The sequence below is a fragment of the Crinia signifera genome, chromosome 2 (genome assembly GCF_055691185.1).
Source record: "Crinia signifera chromosome 2, ASM5569118v1, whole genome shotgun sequence".
In the NCBI taxonomy this organism is placed as follows: Eukaryota; Metazoa; Chordata; class Amphibia; order Anura; family Myobatrachidae; genus Crinia; species Crinia signifera.
In genome coordinates, this window is record NC_139218.1 from 7,457,693 (window position 1) to 7,477,163 (window position 19,471).

At 45.9% G+C, this 19,471-nt stretch overlaps 1 protein-coding gene across 1 annotated transcript; it reads left to right on the forward strand.

Moving 5' to 3' along the window:
* The first annotated feature begins 10,312 nt into the window (after window positions 1–10,312).
* On the forward strand, window positions 10,313–16,673 carry LOC146058361 (F-box only protein 40-like). Its single transcript, XM_083170645.1, has 3 exons — window positions 10,313–10,391; window positions 12,574–14,472; window positions 16,482–16,673. Exons 1-3 carry the CDS (start codon window positions 10,389–10,391, stop codon window positions 16,671–16,673), a joined length of 2,094 nt encoding a protein of 697 aa, XP_083026771.1. The 5' UTR covers window positions 10,313–10,388.
* The last annotated feature ends 2,798 nt before the right edge of the window (window positions 16,674–19,471 follow it).

Here is a 19,471-nt window from a genome sequence, read left to right on the forward strand (position 1 = left end):
CAAAGCACTTTTTGCGGGAACACAATGGAGATCCAAGTGGTCTCAAAGCTTTTGGAATGAGACACATACAACTGGGTATACGAGGTGGAGACCTGGATAGACAACTATTACAGTTCGAGACCAAAATGATTTTCCTCCTTGATAGTCTTTTTCCAAAAGGACTGAATGAGGCAAACAGTTATGTTTCTTTCTTCTGACTGACAACTTGAGATTAAGATGCTTTTTTTCTTTTTCATGACTTTTCCCTTTTTTTTAAAAAATGGACTCAATTAAACCGACAGCTACACATATAATTGTTCTTTGGTGCGGTGAGGTGAGACGTGGTATCACCAATATAAATACTACCCCCTTTCTTCCTTTTTCCTGATGATGGGTAGTCTTAGTTATGTTATGAGGATCAATTATCATACCAAAAAAACTACATACTGTAATTCAAAAATAAACCCAGCAAGAAAATACACTTACCATACCCACCAATGTGGAGTTCAATCCATTCATAAGTCTGGTCATGGATCCGCAAAGTAAGATGATCAACATATAAATATAGCATAATATGAACCAATGACCAAAATATGGTACAAAATACGGTACAATTACCAAAATATGGTACAATATAAATAATATTTTCCTTCTTTGCTCCCCCTTCATTATCCCCTTCCCCTTCTCTTTAAAAGAACCTCACCTTTCAAATATCTATAATGAACATGATTCCCATTTCCAAGGCAATATGCTTTAGTACTCAATACAGGCTCATTCAAATCATGAGCCAAACGGGTGACTATGTAATACTTCCCTGAATTCTATCCTTAGCACTATACTGTTAAATAATGGATCCTCTCAGAATATCTCTGACACCCCATTATAGACAACTGACCAATGGACAGCCTACCAACATTATACTGACAAATAATGGGTCCTCCCACCCCACTATAGACAATCGACCAATGGATAGCCCTCTAAATATTGCCCTTCATAAAATTTGTGATTCTTGGTATCAATTTTTCCAACAAAAGGTCTTTCCTATACATCTAACAGCACCATGGACATATATAAGTCACTCTGATTCTCCTCTCGATATACATATACAATTTTTTCACTGTTCATTCCACAAACTCTCCTCCTTCTCCCCTTCCCCTTTCCTTCTATTCCTGTTCCAGACACCGACACCATCAAATTCTGTTTTTTTGTTTTATTGTGGCACAATTTGCAGTGGTTCCACCCAAACACTTCCCCATCCATTCCCTTCAATTTCCCAACACCATCCAGTATATTCTCAACTTTGGCACCAAGACATATGGACACATTTTTACCCCATCTAGGGATAATACACAATACATAAACAAAATCACTATATATGTTTCAAGCCATCTTTGATACATCTCACCAAATGCTATTACTTCCTAATTCACCAATTTACTTTTAATCTTATATTCACCAGCACATTACTATGTATGACATTTTATCATCATAATAAACTGTAGGCAATTATTATTACCTCAGGGTTGCCGACCCTCCCGGAATTCCCGGGAGTCTCCCGAAAATTGGGTCCCCCTCCCGGCCCCCCGGAAGGGTGGTCAACCCTCCCGGAATCTGGGGGACCCCCCTGAGTCCCCCGAATCGCGGCATGCAAATGCCGCAATCCACGGGTCTCAGAGGAGGGGGCGGAGCTAAAATGGCACAATCGTCACATTCAAGCCCCGCCCCCCAATCGGGTAAGGAAAGTCCTCTCTCCGGGCTTCTCCCGGAGAGGAGCATTTAAAAGTCGGCAACCCTGTATTACCTCATCAAATCTTATACAAACTTTACCAGTAGGTTATCCATAGGAAATGGGGTGGATGACTAATAGGATGTTTGGCACAAACAAAGTCTTCCACTCAAAAATGAATACCTATAACCACCTATTAAATAAAGAGGACACCGGAGATATCAAAAGCATTAAATGACAGGTTTTATTTGTGAAAGAACATTATGGTTTATTAATATATAAACCATAAATGTCATACACCATACCGATTCAGGCGCTGGGGCGGCGTGATAACAAACACAATGACTTCCTGGTAAAAGACAGGTGATTGCCGGGATTGGCTGAGAGACAATCACGTGATGCGGCATGTGACCACGTCACATGACCGCATGGAGAACGTGTAGGAGATAGACGTCGGGCGGTCACGTGACCATCTGCCCGAACACATCTTAGTAAAGCTGACCGTGACGCCGGACGCCGATCACGTGGTGCGGGAGTGCGGTCACGTGACTACCAACGTCAGCGTCTAGATTAGAATATATTAAACTTAGGGGGAGGCTGTGAAACTCGAAACGGACCTATGATTGGACAAAACTTACACATGACACAGGGACAGTGTTCCCATTGGTAGGTCATCAATGAATAAATATAAGCCGGCTGGGGCAATCAGGTTGGCCTTGACAAAGCTGATTAAGTCAGCGAAACGCTTGCGTTGGTTCCTAATCGAAATGTTATGTTTGTTAATTGAAATGTACTAGAAATAATGTCATGCTAGTGTAACAGTGCGCAATCCAGATCTCCCAGGTGGTAGAAGATCACACCTAGGGTGAGACAGGTAGTGATCCTTATTGGACACTAACCAGCCGATTACTGATATACCTGAGGGCAGTAAGAGATAATCAAAAGTCTGCCACCAAATATATAGGACACATCTACCTGAGCGCACAGGGACACCTGAGCAATATATCTGCTTAAGTGTACCAAGATACCCCTGATTTTGTGTGCAATTGATTATTCTGCTTCTCAAACATATCTGAGAATTATCTCCTTCTCTGATTAATCTTCTGTTTGACAAAGTAAAATTCTACTGTGTAAAACACATTCAAAATCAGTGTATTACCATCAACCACCAGTAGGTGGCACCAAAGGATCATCTATAAATAAATGGTAAAAAATAAAGATATGTCCAACAGGGTCTCTATCTGACAAAATCAGTGCAACAAGATTAACCACCAATAGGTGGCACCAAATAGTGGAGAAACAAAAAATATTGCAACAGAATAACATTCTAGAAATCTTTGTTGGACATCTTTACTGACACAGGAGACCGGTAGAAGCCTTGCCACACTATTATAAACAGAAATTACATGTTACACAACCTCACTGACAGAAATTAAACTAACATTTTTCGAACTGGATTCAAATGTGATTTTAAAACAACACTATTTATTTCTTTCTTTGAACACAATGTATGTCTGTATGTAAAAGATTTTTAACCGCTATTTTTCGCTGCAAACCCCATTCCCGTATAGTAAATTCTGGGAATATTAATGATTAAATTAATAAAAGTTACATTTTATGATTCCTTGTTTTCCTAGTGCGTTCCACACACAGTAGTCTCTTTTTTCTCTTGTCCTAAAAATTATTGTATACTCGACTGCTGGGAGCAGCACCCCCTCCACTGATCAGATCATTTGGGGCCTTTTCTAAAATACTATACTTACCCGGTGTGCAGATGTGCAAACAAGCTCCCTAGTGGAGCCAATACTAATGAACCATTGTAATACAGCATGTCAGTGTTTCATTATAACCTGATTTATTCCCGCGATTCCGCTCTACCGCCATGCCGCCGCCGGCCGCCATGTGGACAGAAAGGGGAACATTTACTATGGCTTCTGAAAGTGAAAAGTGGGGATTTTGCCCATAGCAACCAATCAGATTCTGCCTATCATTTTCTAAGATGCAATACAGGAATGATAGCAGGAATATGATTGGTTACTATGGGCAACCCCACTTTTCACTTTCCGAACTTTAGTAAATTGAGCCCTATAGATATCACATACGGCTGCATTATCCCCAGTACTTGTGTAGTATCATTCAAATTGCTGCTTTGTAGCATTAGTATCAGATACAGAAACCAATCTATGAGCTCTGAAGGTCTGTATAGCCAGTGAGTGACGTGATCCTGGACACAATGCAACATAGCCAGGTTAAGGGGTGGGGGTGCAGGGAATACTGTATATTGGGCCCCCCCTTGTCAGGGCCCTCCGGCCAGAGTGCACTCACATCACCAGCTCTCCCTCTTATGCAGCAGCAGAACCAGGCAGTCAGATGTGAGCAGGACAGTATGTAGTGCAGGTAGAGACACAGGAGTATCAGGTGCCATGAGCTACGGATGGAGCTTCCTGAGGAGAGAGAGGAGGGGGAGAGAGCTGATAGTCACACAGGGATCCCAGCCTCCTCCCCACCTGTGTGCCAGGGCCCCCCGGCCGGAGTGCACTCACATCACCAGCTCTCCCTCTTATGCAGCAGCAGAACCAGGCAGTCAGATGTGAGCAGGACAGTATGTAGTGCAGGTAGAGACACAGGAGTATCAGGTGCCATGAGCTACGGATGGAGCTTCCCGAGGAGAGAGAGGAGGGGGAGAGAGCTGATAGTCACACAGGGATCCCAGCCTCCTCCCCACCTGGGTGTCAGGGCATTATTACACTATTGGTGTACATGTTATATACACAATCCATACCTCTCCACATGTGACCTATTCCAGAACGGACAGAATCCTCTCTACCTGGACTTCCTGGACTCACCTGCAATTAAACATTGACCCCCAATCACATATTAAGAGGGAAGTCCCGGCATTTGTCCCCCCTGGAATGTGTCATGTTGGGAGATATGTACAATCCAATGAAAACCATACACCTTGGTGGGGCCTTGCCTAACTCCCCCCTCCTCCCCCCACTACCTCCTCCAAGGCTTAATCCGGCCGTGCAATGTGGTGGCCAGGCAGAAGTCACCGGGTAGTAAATGGTCAGAACAAGATCTTCCACTGCTGATTCAGGGTAGAGAGATGGAAAGCGCCGTTGTCAGAAGGCAGAGGGGAGCCATCATTTGGAGGAGGTGCTACTGGTCCTGACATGCCACATGGATCATTTTGGGGTAGGCGGCACTTAGTTTAGGTAAATTGAAGTAAAAACCATTATCTTGTGGCTCTATACTAGGTAATTATAGGACCCACTCTGGGGTTTGGGGTGTGGTGCAGCTGGGGGGCTCTGCGGTGGCACACAATTACATTCTACTAACACTTATCTCGTACTCACTAACACTAACACTATTCCACTAACACTATTCCTTTAATATTTGAATTCCATTCATCACTTGTGTATCCCTCTCTGTAGGTAGCTCCGGCTTATTACACCAACACGTTATTTTCCTCACTGGTGCGGCTGTGGGCTTTCCGACCTATGCTGATTTTTGGGTGTGGCACCCTGCATCTAGATATAGCAATAGGGACCCCCAATACACAGAAAAGCCATGATGGAGGCTTGGGGGCTTAAAGAAGACAGGGGGGATCATCACAGGCTAAATTGATAATAGAATACAAAAGGTAATGGCACTAGATACTGATTATACCAACATGCGACCAATATTGACAAGTGTTGTCAGTGGTGCTGGGTTGGTGGTGCTCCCAAAAATAGGTTCAGCAAAAACGCTGTATGAAAATGGGTGTTCAAAAGGAAGGACCAAAGAAGAACAAAACAGGTTTTTGGGGCACACTTAATACAAATACGTAAAGATATGTAGAATGATAAATGATAAAGTTAATATATAGCTTTTATTAGGGTTCACTTAAAATATATGTGCGCGTCAATTAGCGGCGTCAAAGATATGAGAATTAAGACAAATTAGATTATGTCAATTAGATTCTAAAAAACATGATAGGCATACTAAAATTAATTACAGTAATAGTAAATCACGATTAATTGGCGAAAAATTTTCACCTGGGGGACCACCCCCTGTGTGTTGGTGTGTTTCAAGCGTCTGGAGGTTAAATTGGTAACATATGTGTGTTACAGGTAAGCGTTCACAGCAGTTGCGGGTACCTGCTGTGGGACTTGGAGGATAGAAAGGAATAAGGATAGAAAAATGGTCTTTCCTGAGGTGCCTGGTGTTGTGCGATCACCTGTAATTGATACGACACCACCTGTAATTGATACGACACCAGATATTCCCTATCAGTCGCTTGGGGGCTTACCCATGTATATGGAACTAGAGATGTGCACCGGACATTTTTCAGGTTTTTGGGATAGACAGTAACTAGGTCAACATGACTGAAGGTCGCCAAAGTGAAAAACCCCATGTCAACCTTTCCTGTGTCGATTTAATGCTTGTGTCTACCTAAAGACCTGTTGACCTAACCCATAGTGGTGTCGACCTAATGGTTGTCGACCTAGTTACTGTACAGTGTACACCTAGTGACCATATCCCAACTAAAATATACAGTACAATTCTCAGTCTGGCTTTTATTTGCAAGGTCTGCCCTCTGCTGGCTACAGGTGGTATAGCAGTAAGGTAATACTGGATGCAGATTGCTTCTGATTGACAGGCTGACTTTTATATAGATAGAGTAAGTCATGACATTGTATATAGAGGTGGGCGTGACATTGTATATAGAGGTGGGCGTGACACTGTATATAGATGCGGGTGTGACCTTGTATATAGAGGTGGGCGTGACATTGTATATAGAGGTGGGCGTGACATTGTGTATAGAGGTGGGCGTGGCATTGTATATAGAGGTGGGCGTGGCATTGTGTATAGAGGTGGGCGTGGCATTGTGTATAGAGGTGGGCGTGACATTGTGTATAGAGTTAGGCGTGACATTGTGTATAGAGGTGGGCGTGACATTGTATATAGAGGTGGGCGTGACATTGTATATAGAGGTGGGAGTGACATTGTGTATAGAGGTGGGTGTGACATTGTATATAGAGGTGGGTGTGACATTGTATATAGAGGTGGGTGTGACATTGTATATAGATGCGGGTGTGACATTGTATATAGAGGTGGGCGTGACATTGTATATAGAGGTGGGCGTGACATTGTATATAGATGCGGGTGTGACATTGTATATAGATGCGGGTGTGACCTTGTATATAGAGGTGGGCGTGACATTGTGTATAGAGGTAGGCGTGACATTGTATATAGAGGTGGGCGTGACATTGTGTATAGAGGTAGGCGTGACATTGTATATAGAGGTGGGCATGACATTGTATATAGAGGTGGGCGTGACATTGTGTATAGAGGTAGGCGTGACATTGTGTATAGAGGTGGGCGTGGCATTGTATATAGAGGTGGGCGTGACATTGTGTATAGAGGTGGGCGTGACATTATATATAGATGCGGGTGTGACCTTGTATATAGAGGTGGGCGTGACATTGTATATAGAGGTGGGCGTGACATTGTATATAGAGGTGGGCGTGACATTGTGTATAGAGGTAGGCGTGACATTGTGTATAGAGGTGGGCGTGGCATTGTATATAGAGGTGGGCGTGACATTGTGTATAGAGGTGGGCGTGACATTGTATATAGATGCGGGTGTGACATTGTGTATAGAGGTGGGCGTGACATTGTATATAGAGGTGGGCATGACATTGTGTATAGAGTTAGGCATGACATTGTGTATAGAGGTGGGCGTGACATTGTATATAGAGGTGGGCGTGACATTGTGTATAGAGGTGGGCGTGACATTGTGTATAGAGGTGGGCGTGACATTGTGTATAGAGTTAGGCGTGACATTGTGTATAGAGGCGGGCGTGACATTGTATATAGATGCGGGCGTGACATTGTGTATAGAGGTGGGCGTGACATTGTATATAGAGGTGGGCATGACATTGTGTATAGCGTTAGGCGTGACATTGTGTATAGAGGTGGGCGTGACATTGTATATAGATGTGGGCGTGACATTGTGTATAGAGGTAGGCGTGACATTGTGTATAGAGGTGGGCGTGGTATTGTATATAGAGGTGATCGTGAAATTGTGTAAATATGTGGGCGTGACAGTGTATAGAGGTAGGCGTGACATTGTGTATAGAGGTAGGCGTGACATTGGGCGGTATTCAATGAGAATACCTGCGAGGTGCAGCGAATCCTTTTTAGGATTCGCTGCACATTCGCCACGTTCCGGAGCCGGCGGGCTCCGGTATTCAACGTGTCAGGGGCTCGCTGCCCCTGACTGGCGAATATGAGCTCCTGCGGCGAATGCCGCAGGGAGCCTGAGGACGGTGGCAGGCAGAGAGATGGAAGTCTCTCTGCCTGACCCAGAACGTTTGTGGGGGGGAGGTGGGCTCCCCGGGTGCCAGGCAGCACAGGCTGCCCCCCGGGGGTGCCAGCAGGGGACCGTATATTCACTATACCCGATCGTAACGATCGGGTGCAGTGAATATATGAATATGTAATGAGCGGCTCGGGCACCCCCTGCTGGCTGCTGTGTAAAAAAAAATAAAAAAATAAAAAAATATATTTTTTTTAAATTAAATATATATTCATGTGCTTACAGCACATGAATAAAAATAGCATGCCCTTCTTTAGAATAAAATTCCTGATTTTTTTACACCAAATGTAAAAAACAAAACACTTTATTTTAAAAGTTCAAATTCCACTTCTCCATAAAAAGATAGCGATTGCTACTCGGTGAATCATGGCGAAAAAAACCTTGAAATGTATTCGCCATCTGGTCATTGAATAGGGTGATTCACCGTTTTAGTCAAAAATTCGCCAAACAGCACAAATTCGCCATAAAAACATGGCGAATCAGGCTCATTGAATACCGCCCATTGTGTATAGAGGTGGGCGTGGCATCGTATATAGAGGTGGGCGTGACATCGTGTATAGAGGTGGGCGTGACATCGTGTATAGATGTGGGCGTGACATTGTGTATAGAGGTAGGCGTGACATTGTGTATAGAGGTGGGCGTGGCATTGTATATAGAGGTGGGCGTGACATTGTGTAAAGATGTGGGCGTGACATTGTGTATAGAGGTGGGCGTGACATTGTGTATTGAGGTGGGCGTGACATTGTGTATAGAGGTAGGCGTGACATTGTGTATAGAGGTGGGCGTGGCATCGTATATAGAGGTGGGTGTGACATTGTGTATAGATGTGGGCGTGACATTGTGTATAGAGGTAGGCGTGACATTGTGTATAGAGGTGGGCGTGGCATTGTATATAAAGGTAGGCGTGACATTGTGTAAAGATGTGGGCGTGACATTGTGTATAGAGGTAGGCGTGACATTGTGTATAGAGCTGGGCGTGGCATTGTATATAGAGGTGGGCGTGACATTGTGTATAGAGGTAGGCGTGACATTGTGTATAGAGGTGGGCGTGGCATTGTATATAGAGGTGGGCTAGACATTGTGTAAAGATGTGGGTGTGACATTGTGTATAGAGGTAGGCGTGACATTGTGTATAGAGGTAGGCGTGGCATTATATATAGAGGTGGGCGTGACATTGTGTATAGAGGTGGGCGTGGCATTGTGTATAGATGTGGGCGTGACATTGTGTATAGAGGTAGGCGTGACATTGTGTATAGAGGTGGGTGTGGCATTGTATATAGAGGTGGACGTGACATTGTGTATAGAGGTGGGCGTGGCATTGTGTATAGATGTGGGGGTGACATTGTGTATAAAGGTAGGCGTGACATTGTGTATAGAGGTGGGCGTGGCATTGTATATGGAGGTGGGCGTGACATTGTGTATAGATGTGGGCGTGACATTGTGTAAGTAACCTGTATGTATATTAATACCAGGACGACTGTAATGAGTGACTTATTTCTATGATGTCATTGTCTGAACATCATTTACCAAATTAAGTATGGTCCATACATGTGCATTGTAATCAGTCGTTTCGTATTGGAGTTATGTTACAAAATGTACCCAATCCAATCACAATGCATCATCATTGTGCTCTGGAATATGTGACAGACAGAGGCGGGTTTTCCACATGGCAAACTAGGCCCCTCCCTAGGGCCCAGCAGGTCCCATAAATATATCCTGGCCATCCAAAACATTCCCAGAGGAGCGTTACACAACTACCGCATGACATCACGATGACATCACATGGACCTGCCCATAACATGGTCTCATCCGCTGTATGTGGGCAGTCAGGTGATGTACATGTGACACAGGTATTAGGCTACTTCCACAAGACCTAGAGCCTGATTCAGATGTGTACACAGCGCCGATGGTCACGCAGCTCGGCATTTATCTGTACACTGCTCGCGAGCCAAGGTGCCATCAGCAGCAACAATATACTGCTAGGAATAGTTTGAGGGCCCCAAACTGGTATTTTCCCTAGGGCCCCATGAGGTCTAACTTGGCCTTTGGTGACAGTTGGTGAACCCCCCCTGTGCACCGGCTAGGTGACCTGGAACATGTGACCTGCTGGGTGGTCCAGAAACTGTGACAGTTATTTGCAGCCACCCGCTAAGCAGTGACTTACCTGTGGGCATGACCCCTCTACATCCATATAATCCATGTAACCTCTGATTCAGTTTCCTGATCTATTTTAGGTGCGTTTCTCCTGTGGTAACTCTAATAATTCCTGGAGCGGAACCAGAAGACAGCGTGGGCGGAGACTGACCCGTCCGTTACACAATGGTAAAGGCAAATGTGTGATATTGTAATCATCATATGTACATGACATTGTCAGAATATGTAATACTGTAATAATCGTCATCATAAAGTATCGTAATCTAGTAACATTTCCATAGCATTATACAGTGTAATAAGATAATAATCACATTAACATCAAAATGCAATAACATGTAATACTTTAATAATTAAACCACTTTCTCACTGCCTAAACGTTTAAAAAAAACCCATTATTTTAAACGGTATTTAAAACGGGTCTGAGCGTTGACATCAGAGGCGTAGCTAGGGTGGAGCCGGCGGAGCACCAGCTCCAGGCGCCAACATGTCACCGGGTGCCGGAGCTCTGCCGCCGGCTCCCCCGCCCTGCTCGCCCGCTCCCCTCTGTGCCGTGGATCCCCGTTGTGCCTGTGTAGGGGGGAGGGGCGGAACAAGGAGCCCACATTAGCCATGGAGAGATGGAGAGATGTGCCTGGTCCCTGGAGAGGAAGAGGAAGCCCGGGGTTGGGGGTCAGCGCGACGAGGAGGAGGAGAAGGAGAGTGAAGCTGTGTGGCGTTGGGGCAGGAGGAGGAAGAGCAGCCAGCAGCGTGGCCAGCAGCGCGTGGGAGCAGAGCAGAGAGAGGACGGAGCGGAGATTGACAGCTCCAGTCCCCACCACGCTTCGGGCTCGGTGGCTCGCTGCGCTAAAATAAAAGGGCAGATTTACCAACGAGTGATATTTTTATCACTCATTACAAATGATAAATGTGCTCCAACCAATCAGCTCCTTTAGAAACTGACTGGAACCATTTTTAATTTGTAATGAGTGATAATAAAAATATCACTCATTGTAAAATCTGCCCCTAATATGGGATGGGTGTGACATAGGGGTCCGACAGTCGGGATCTGGACAGTCATTAGCCCAACGTCGGGATCCTGACTGGCCGGACTCAGACAGCATGGCGAGTGCAACAAAGCCCCTTGCGGGCACGGTGGTTCGCTACGCTCGCCACCTATTCTATCCTCCCTCTATGGGGGTCATGGACCCCCACGAGGGAAAATAGCAGGTGGCCGTTGGGAACCCGTCTGTCTGTGTTTTGACAGTTGGGATCCAGACGTCGGGTAAATGACTGTCGGGATCCCGTCCGGCACCCATATGGGATCACTGCAAATGTTATGAACAAAAGATTAGTTAACTTATAGTACCCCTGTCTGTATTCCCTCTATTGGGATGTCGGCATCGGTATTCTGACTGCCGGCATCCCGTCCGTTTGTCATCCATATGTAATCCCTATAAACACACATATACGGACACAATGTCATACTACACTGAATCTAAATCATGCTTGTAAAGGTATCTTTGTATCTTGTGAAGAATATATCTTAATCCCTCAGTGAAGAGGGCGCTAACTATTGCAAGCATTATATCTAGAGAGGCGAGGGCCCGGATTTACACGGATCTCAAAAAACGGATTTTATTGGCTATCCGGCTGTCTTATGTTTTGGAGCTAAAACATGTGACAGTCTATAGCCAATAAGATCCCGTAAATCTGAATAAAGCCAGACCTGCACATCTCTAATTATATCATGCACATAAAGGTTTCTTTATAGAGCCAAAAGTAGCCAAACCAACAGGTGTGCGGAATATAGATCTTGTGTAAAGGTTCCTTTGTTCCTCCTGGATTAGAGAAGTTGATCTCTTTCTCTCTGTTATCCAAATGGAAACTCGGTCACATATGTATAAATATTCCACAGTAGTCAATTAAACAAGTTTTAACAGTGTGTAAATCCTACAGGTTGGCTGACATCATGATAAAAACTCATATGATAAAACATTATATCAAATAAATCTAGGAGGAAATATGATATAATCGGTTCTATCCTGGAGATCAGACAGAATGATGGAGCTGACATCTAATTTAACTGATTTATTTTACATTTGTCTTCCCGGTCTTTCTCCTTGATCACCCAACACTCAACTCAGCTCATCATTAGATGTTCCTAAATGTCTGATATTAAATCTGATTGATCTCCTTCAGGATTTGCCAACATTGCTGGTTAGTTTGAGGAGGTTCAAGCTAGTCCACGTTTCTAACTATTCCATGAGTAGACATCATGAGCAATGAGTGGTTAAATAAGGATGTATACAGTATATCATGGGTAAAACTATTGACATTGTCTTTTATCTTTCTCGTTTGTCAATATATTAAGAGGAGGACACAGAGACCCCCACCAGGACATCATAGACACTGCGAGAAATGTTTCAGCAAGCATTGCCAAGCCCCCATCAACACTGGCGTCTCCTGTGCGATGACCAGCTGCCATTTGCACTGCGGCGCCAAGTTTCACCTATGCAAGGAAGAGGAACACCACCTGCTTTGCCCCAATGAATGGGTCCCCTGCCTCAATTCTGTATTTGGCTGCCCCTTCTCCATGTCCCGCAGCAAGCAGGCGAGGCACCTGAGGGTTTGCCCGGCTAGTGTGGTCTGTTGCTCCATGGAATGGAATCGCTGGCCCATAATTGACAAGGATCAAGCCCTTTACAAGAATATTCTGAAGGAAGAAGACCAAGAGGAATGTCTGGATGTGGCCTTATCTCTCAGGGATCAAAAGATTCTCTTTGGCTCCCTTAAAATGGCCGAACTTTTCCCAGAGCTCTCCGAACACCCCAAAAATACAATAAATGTGGAAACACCCAACATGGACCTGGATGTGGAAGCTGTAGGGGGATATGGTCTTCAAAATGGAGGAAACTTGGTGGACAACAATGAAGGAATGCTGGAACTGACTCAGTTTGAACGTGAGGCTCTGGCTCGGGGGCAGGATGGCATCAATTTAGAGAAGTTCAAACAATGGGAAAATATTTTTAGCAAAGAAAAATTAGCGTCCAAATGTCTGGAGTCAAGTAGTGAACAAAGCAGCAGCCCATCTGCAGGCACTAGTCAGCCACCTGGCAACACACCCAATGTAAAAGTAGAAAAAACTCAAGAACCGAAGGAAGTACAAAAAAATGAGGAGGCCTACGGACTGGCGATGGAGAAAACAGGCTTTGCTCCATGGCAAGAGGGCGTCCTAGAACGGCTGAAATCTGAAGTGGATTGTGGAAGTTACAACATGTACATTGTGCACCATGGCAGAATGCTCATCCATTTCGGACAGATGGCAGCGTGTACCCCTAAAGATAAAGACTTTGTTTACGGAAATCTAGAGGCCCACGAAGTGGAGACCCAGTGCACCTTCAGGGTGCCAACAAGCTACTGCGGCAGAAGAGCCAAACTTGGGGATGATCGTCCCAAGAGGGACAAAGCGCAGAAGCTGGTGGACACTTCTGATCTTGGGGTTCTGGCAGAAGACTTGCCACTGTCAGACATTGTTAACACCACCTTGCTATGTGCCCTTGAGCGGGAGCTGAAGGGTCATGCCATATCGGAGATGAAGGCCCTTGATGGGTTGCTTATTGACTTTCCATCGCAGACTTATAATTTTGGCTTAGATCCATTCTCTGATAAGACGGTTCTATTAGATCTTCTGGCTGAAAAGAATATAAGAAACGTAGGCCTTTACTTGGACTTGGGGTGTGATTGTGTAAACATGAGGCACAACAAGAGTAATTCCTCCTTCACGTTCTCCTGTAACCTCTTCTTCCGCAGAGACGAGTTTGCCTCCCACTTTAAGAATGTCCACTCTGACATACAGTCCTGTCTTGGAGGTTGGTTCCAGCAACGTTGCCCCCTATCTTACCTGGGTTGTACCTTCTTGCAAAGCAGATTTCGTCCCGAAGGGCAAAGGTCACACGTTATCTATAGCAAACAGCTGAAGACATTTGCACTGAGGCCGCAGGTCAGTTGTGCTTTGTATGAGGGAGTAAGGCCCAACCTTTCAAGGAGCCATCATGGAAAGAGCAAAGATTCCCTAACCGGCCTCCCATTGGAGATCCTTCAGCATATTGCCGGGTTCCTGGATAGCTTCAGCCTTTGTCAGCTCTCCCAAGTGTCTTCTCTCATGAGAGACGTGTGTGCCATGCTGTTGCAAGAGAGGGGGATGGTTCATTTGTACTGGGAGAAGAAGACTTACTCACACGGGGGAACCTCATGGAGATGTCGGAGGAAGGTAAGGGTCTGATCTCAGAGACTGTGTGGTCATGGACAGAATCCAAGATCATTTGCAGGTGGAGGATCGAAATGTTTCTTATAATTATTATTACAATATATAGCCATAAAGTTAAGTATATTTTGTATTGAAGAGATACGGTTGTTATATGCTCACATGGGGTCTTCATTGAGATGTCCGAGATCTCAGAGACTGTGAAGCAGATGATGGAAGCAGAGATTCATTTTGCCTGAGAGCAGGGCTGGAAGTGGTCCTAGGCAGGTGGTGGTTCTCACTACCCTCTGCCACCTAATCCCCCATCCCCTCATTAGGCTGAGCCAGGGCCATTGGTAGGGTTTTGGCACCTCCTGCAAATTATAATGCTTATCTGTCTGTTAGAATTATTGTGAATGGCCAAGGTGGAGGTTCAACTAGTTCCACCTCACCATTATACTGTAGGCCATGGGTCTTCAACCTGCGGCCCTCCAGATGTTGTGAAACTACATGTTCCAACATGCATTGCCAAATTATTTCCTATGAGAGCATGCCCAAACTGTCAGGGCATGCTGCGACATGTAGTTCCACAACATCTGGAGGGCCGCAGGTTGAAGACCTGTGCTGTAGGTCATGGAATTCAGTTCCACCCCCCCCAAACACACACACTTTTACCCCTGCCTGAGAGAGATAAAATACAGTACTAGTATAAAGGTTCATGTAAAAGATCCATAAAGATCATTATTTATTTATAGAGTGCAGACGATCGCACGCAGCATTGTACAGAACATGTCCTCCATCACTATACCAGACCATGGCCCAGGGGGCTAACACTCTAAATTCTGTTCTACAGACCTATTATACATTTGGTGGGAGAACATGGAAACTCCACACAGATACAAAACCTATGCCTTCAGTGCTGTAAGTTGGCCATGCTAACTACTGTGGCACAACGCTGCCCAAATAGTGTAACTGAAATAATAATATATATTATATAGGTCCACAGAGAAGGATTTTGAAACTAAATGTATAATTGTACCTTACTATAAGCTCTGATATAGTATTAATTACCTCAGGTTATATAACGATGTAACAATCAGGGTGTGAAGAAATGAGAATAATACAGTATGTACTAATAATGCCACAGTGGAGATTCTCTGCCCGTGTCCTGTCGGGTTATGGAATATAAAGTCCTAGTATCAAATATCTACTTCCGGTATACGCTGCCTAGTCTATATAATCTGTGTTTATAATCATAATGGTTACTAGTATTACTGCCTCACAGCACTGAGGTCATGAGTTCCATTCCCACCATGGCCATAACTGTGTGGGGTTTTTGTGTTCTCCCCGCGCTTTCATGGGTTTCCTCTCACACAATAGTAGGTTAACTGGCTCCCAATAAAATTAACTAGTATATGTGTGTGTGTGTACATGTGGGTGAGTGTATATGTGTGCGTGTACATGGGGAGACTAGATGGGCTTATCTGCCATCATATACTAGGGGGCCGATTCGGACCTGATTGCAGCCCTGTGGTCAGTTAGCCCCTCCCCATCTGAGTGAAGGGCCGCCCCTGTGCACAGCTGTGAATGCGATCCTCACATCCAATTGATCCCCCCCCCCCGTGTGTGGCGCCTTGTAAGCCAACATTCACTCGGCACCTCGATGGCCGTGGGGAGATCAGGGCCGCTGATGGTGTAATCGGACCACCCTCCCAACGGCTGGGCCCATCTGCGTCATTGTGTTGCACATCATAACGCTGGTATCCCGCCAACAAACATTGTCCGGCTGTCAATCAGCCAGCGTATGGCCTGCGATCACAGGCCGCCACTGACCGTGGCCACACGGAGGGCTTGGCCATGCGCACTGCGGGCTGCGTGCACGTGAGGTTCTCCCATACTCTGTGATTACTGAGGACGTATGTGAGACCCAGAGGGCCTGCAGAACATGGTACTGGAACACACGGCGCTGCCTCAGGACACGCCTCCAGTACACGGCTAGACCACTCCATGACCTATGCTCTCTTCTCCCGTTTCAGGTCTGGAACTTCAGCAGCCTCTTCTCTCCTGTCCACCGGTGGGAGTTTGAGGACATCTCCTCCATGTCTGAGCACCTGAAGGTTTGTCCGTTCAATATCCTGGAGCGTAAGAAGAATCCGTTCCAGCTGCCCAGTGTGCACGGGCCTCAGCGGAAGGAGGAGAGCTTATTACACCTGAGGAGGAAGCTGTAACCACTGACCCCCAATGGAAGCACTCACTGGGGGGGGGCACAGAGAATGTGACCATTTTCATTTTGCAGTAACCACACGTGTCTGTTCTCCCACAGCGGCCATATTTGTGGAGTTCCATCTGTGTGAGTCGCAGTTGCTGATGTTGTAGTGTGCACGGTTCATCCAGCAGATCTGCCCGGTATGGTGGCCATTTCCGCTGTTACCCAGCCCACCTCACACACAGACCTATATAATAAATACATACACGATGTAACAAGCAGATGCGTCTCTGTGTGATAACGCTGTGCACATAAGACATGACATATATAATAAAGGGATTTTGTACTTACCGTAAATCCTTTTCTCCGAGTCCACAGGTGTCACTGGAGTTACACTGGGGAATAGAAGGCGACCACAGGGAGCATGGACACTTTAAATATAAAATTAGTGTGGCTAACTCCTCCCCTTCTACCCCCCCCCCCCCCAAAAAAAAAAAACACACAGAATGGGGTGTATTGCGCTGTTAGGTGAAAGATCATCTCCGAATACCTCTGAGCAGAAATGAAAGTGGACACGCTGTTTACACAAAGTAGTAATTTATATATAATGTTGCAGTTTAAAATTACACAATTAAATCACATTTCAATGGAATAAAAAATACATCTAGAAACACAATATCTAAAAATGATAGCACAGCACTAGATCGTTGGGTCTCCATAGGTTTATGAATAAATGAGTGATAATAAGCTGTCTGTAGAATGGATAGTGAGGTCCGCAGAGTAATGGGTATAGCACTAATTGTACATCTTGTTTTTATTCAAAGGCCTGATTCAAAGTCTCAAACCCACGCTACTAACACTAAGGGGGAATCCTGGCAGCATCCCCGCCCTCCTAACTATCCTGCATTCAGCTTACACCCCCCAAACACACAGCACTACCACCGACTGCACAGAACCTCAGGGGAACGTGTGGAGGTGGTGACTTAGAAGTCAGACACCTGGGGTGACATTCTATGGACTGCGATTAGCGTTTTTTTGCGTTAATTAGACCACAAAATGGCGATATCGCATTTTCCCATTAAATCGTTAATTTAATGGGATGCGCTAAGGGACTGAAATCGCATATTATGTGCGTTAAGGTATGCTGATTAAAATTGCGAGATTAATTCGCATTTTTATCGCATCCAGATGTTTTCGTATAGAAAAGTATACAAGTCGCTTATTTAATGCAATGCGCATTTGCACATCGCATTTTTTAGGTGCCTAATTATCGCACTTATTTCAGACCAGGGTCTGTTTGGCGAATGAGCCAGAACCCTGCACAGATCGCAATGTTCTGTGCAGGGTTCTGCTGTAAAACATAAAATAAAGGGTTAAAATAAAAAAAAAAACGAGCGCGGGGTCCCCCGCCAGAGTATAACCAGCCCCGGGCTCACTGAGCCGGTGCTGGTGACATAAAATCAGGGTCCCCGACAAATAGGGGTCCCCTTGATTTCATGAAACCAGCACCAGGCTCAAGGTCCGGCGCTGGTTCCCAAAATACGGGGGACAAAATGACTAGGGGTCTGAATACAGACGCCGAGGAAGTAACATCTCAGCACATCTAGAGCAGAGATGTTTCCTCCTCGGCGTCTCTAGTTAGAATGATTTCTGGCTAATCAGGAGCCGACTTTCTCGGCTCCTGATTGGCCAAGAAATCATTCTGTGCAGAGACGCCAAGGAGGAAACATCTCTGCGCCTGTCAAAGTCCTGCGAGCCGGGTACCAGATGGGAGCAGCGCTGTCACCGGAGAGGATTCCGAGGTCGTCGCCGGGGACCAGGTGAGTTGGATTTGCTTCCTTAGGTACCCCTGGGGACTACCTCGGATCCCGGATTCTGCAGCCCAGGAGCCCCGGAACCCCAGGACCAGCCCCGGAACCAGGACCAAGGCCCCGGAACCGGACTCTTCTGCCCTGGAGCCCCGGAGGACGGACCCAGGATCCAGGGACCGACCTACGGGCTCAAGGTAGGTAAGTATCAGTGTGTGTGTTTTGTGTGTATTAAACTTTTATTTTACAGTGTGTCAGTGTGATTTTGTTAACTATTTTTTGTACTGCAGAACTACAAGTGCCAGCGGGCCCTTTAATGCCCCGCATGCTGGGACTTGTGGTTCTCCAAGTCCCAGCATGCGGGGTAGGCTTGCTGGGACTCATAGTTCGCCAGTATAAAACAATAGTTGTACTTTTTTTTACACAAGCCATCAGCCTGATGCCCACCGCCCAGGGGCATCGGGGACAGCCCCGGACTATCAGCATGGGCTGGTAAGTCCTGGAGGGGGGGACCCCTTCATTGGGGGGGGTCCCCACTTCCCCAGGACCCCTGCTGACCAGCCAGGGGGTTAATGCTTTGGCCGCGGGAGCTTATATAATAAGTTTCCCCCGGCTGTGGCATTACCCTGCTGGCTGGTTGTGTCCGGTGCTGGTTCTTAAAATACGGGGGACCCCTAGTCATTTTGTCCCCCGTATTTTGGGAACCAGCGCCGGACCTTGAGCCTGGTGCTGGTTTCATGAAATCAAGGGGACCCCTATTTGTCGGGGACCCTGATTTTATGTCACCAGCACCGGCTCAGTGAGCCCGGGGCTGGTTATGCTCGGGCGGGGGACCCCGCGCTCGTTTTTTTTTTTTTTACTTTGCGCTGTCCTGCAAACGTGCGATTTTCAGACATGAAAATCGCACATTTTCAGGACTAAATACAGCGCACCACTTCGCCGCAAATCGCCCCTCTTCGCACTTTTCAGCCTCCAATGCGCATCACATTAAATATGCGCATTTTGACTGAAA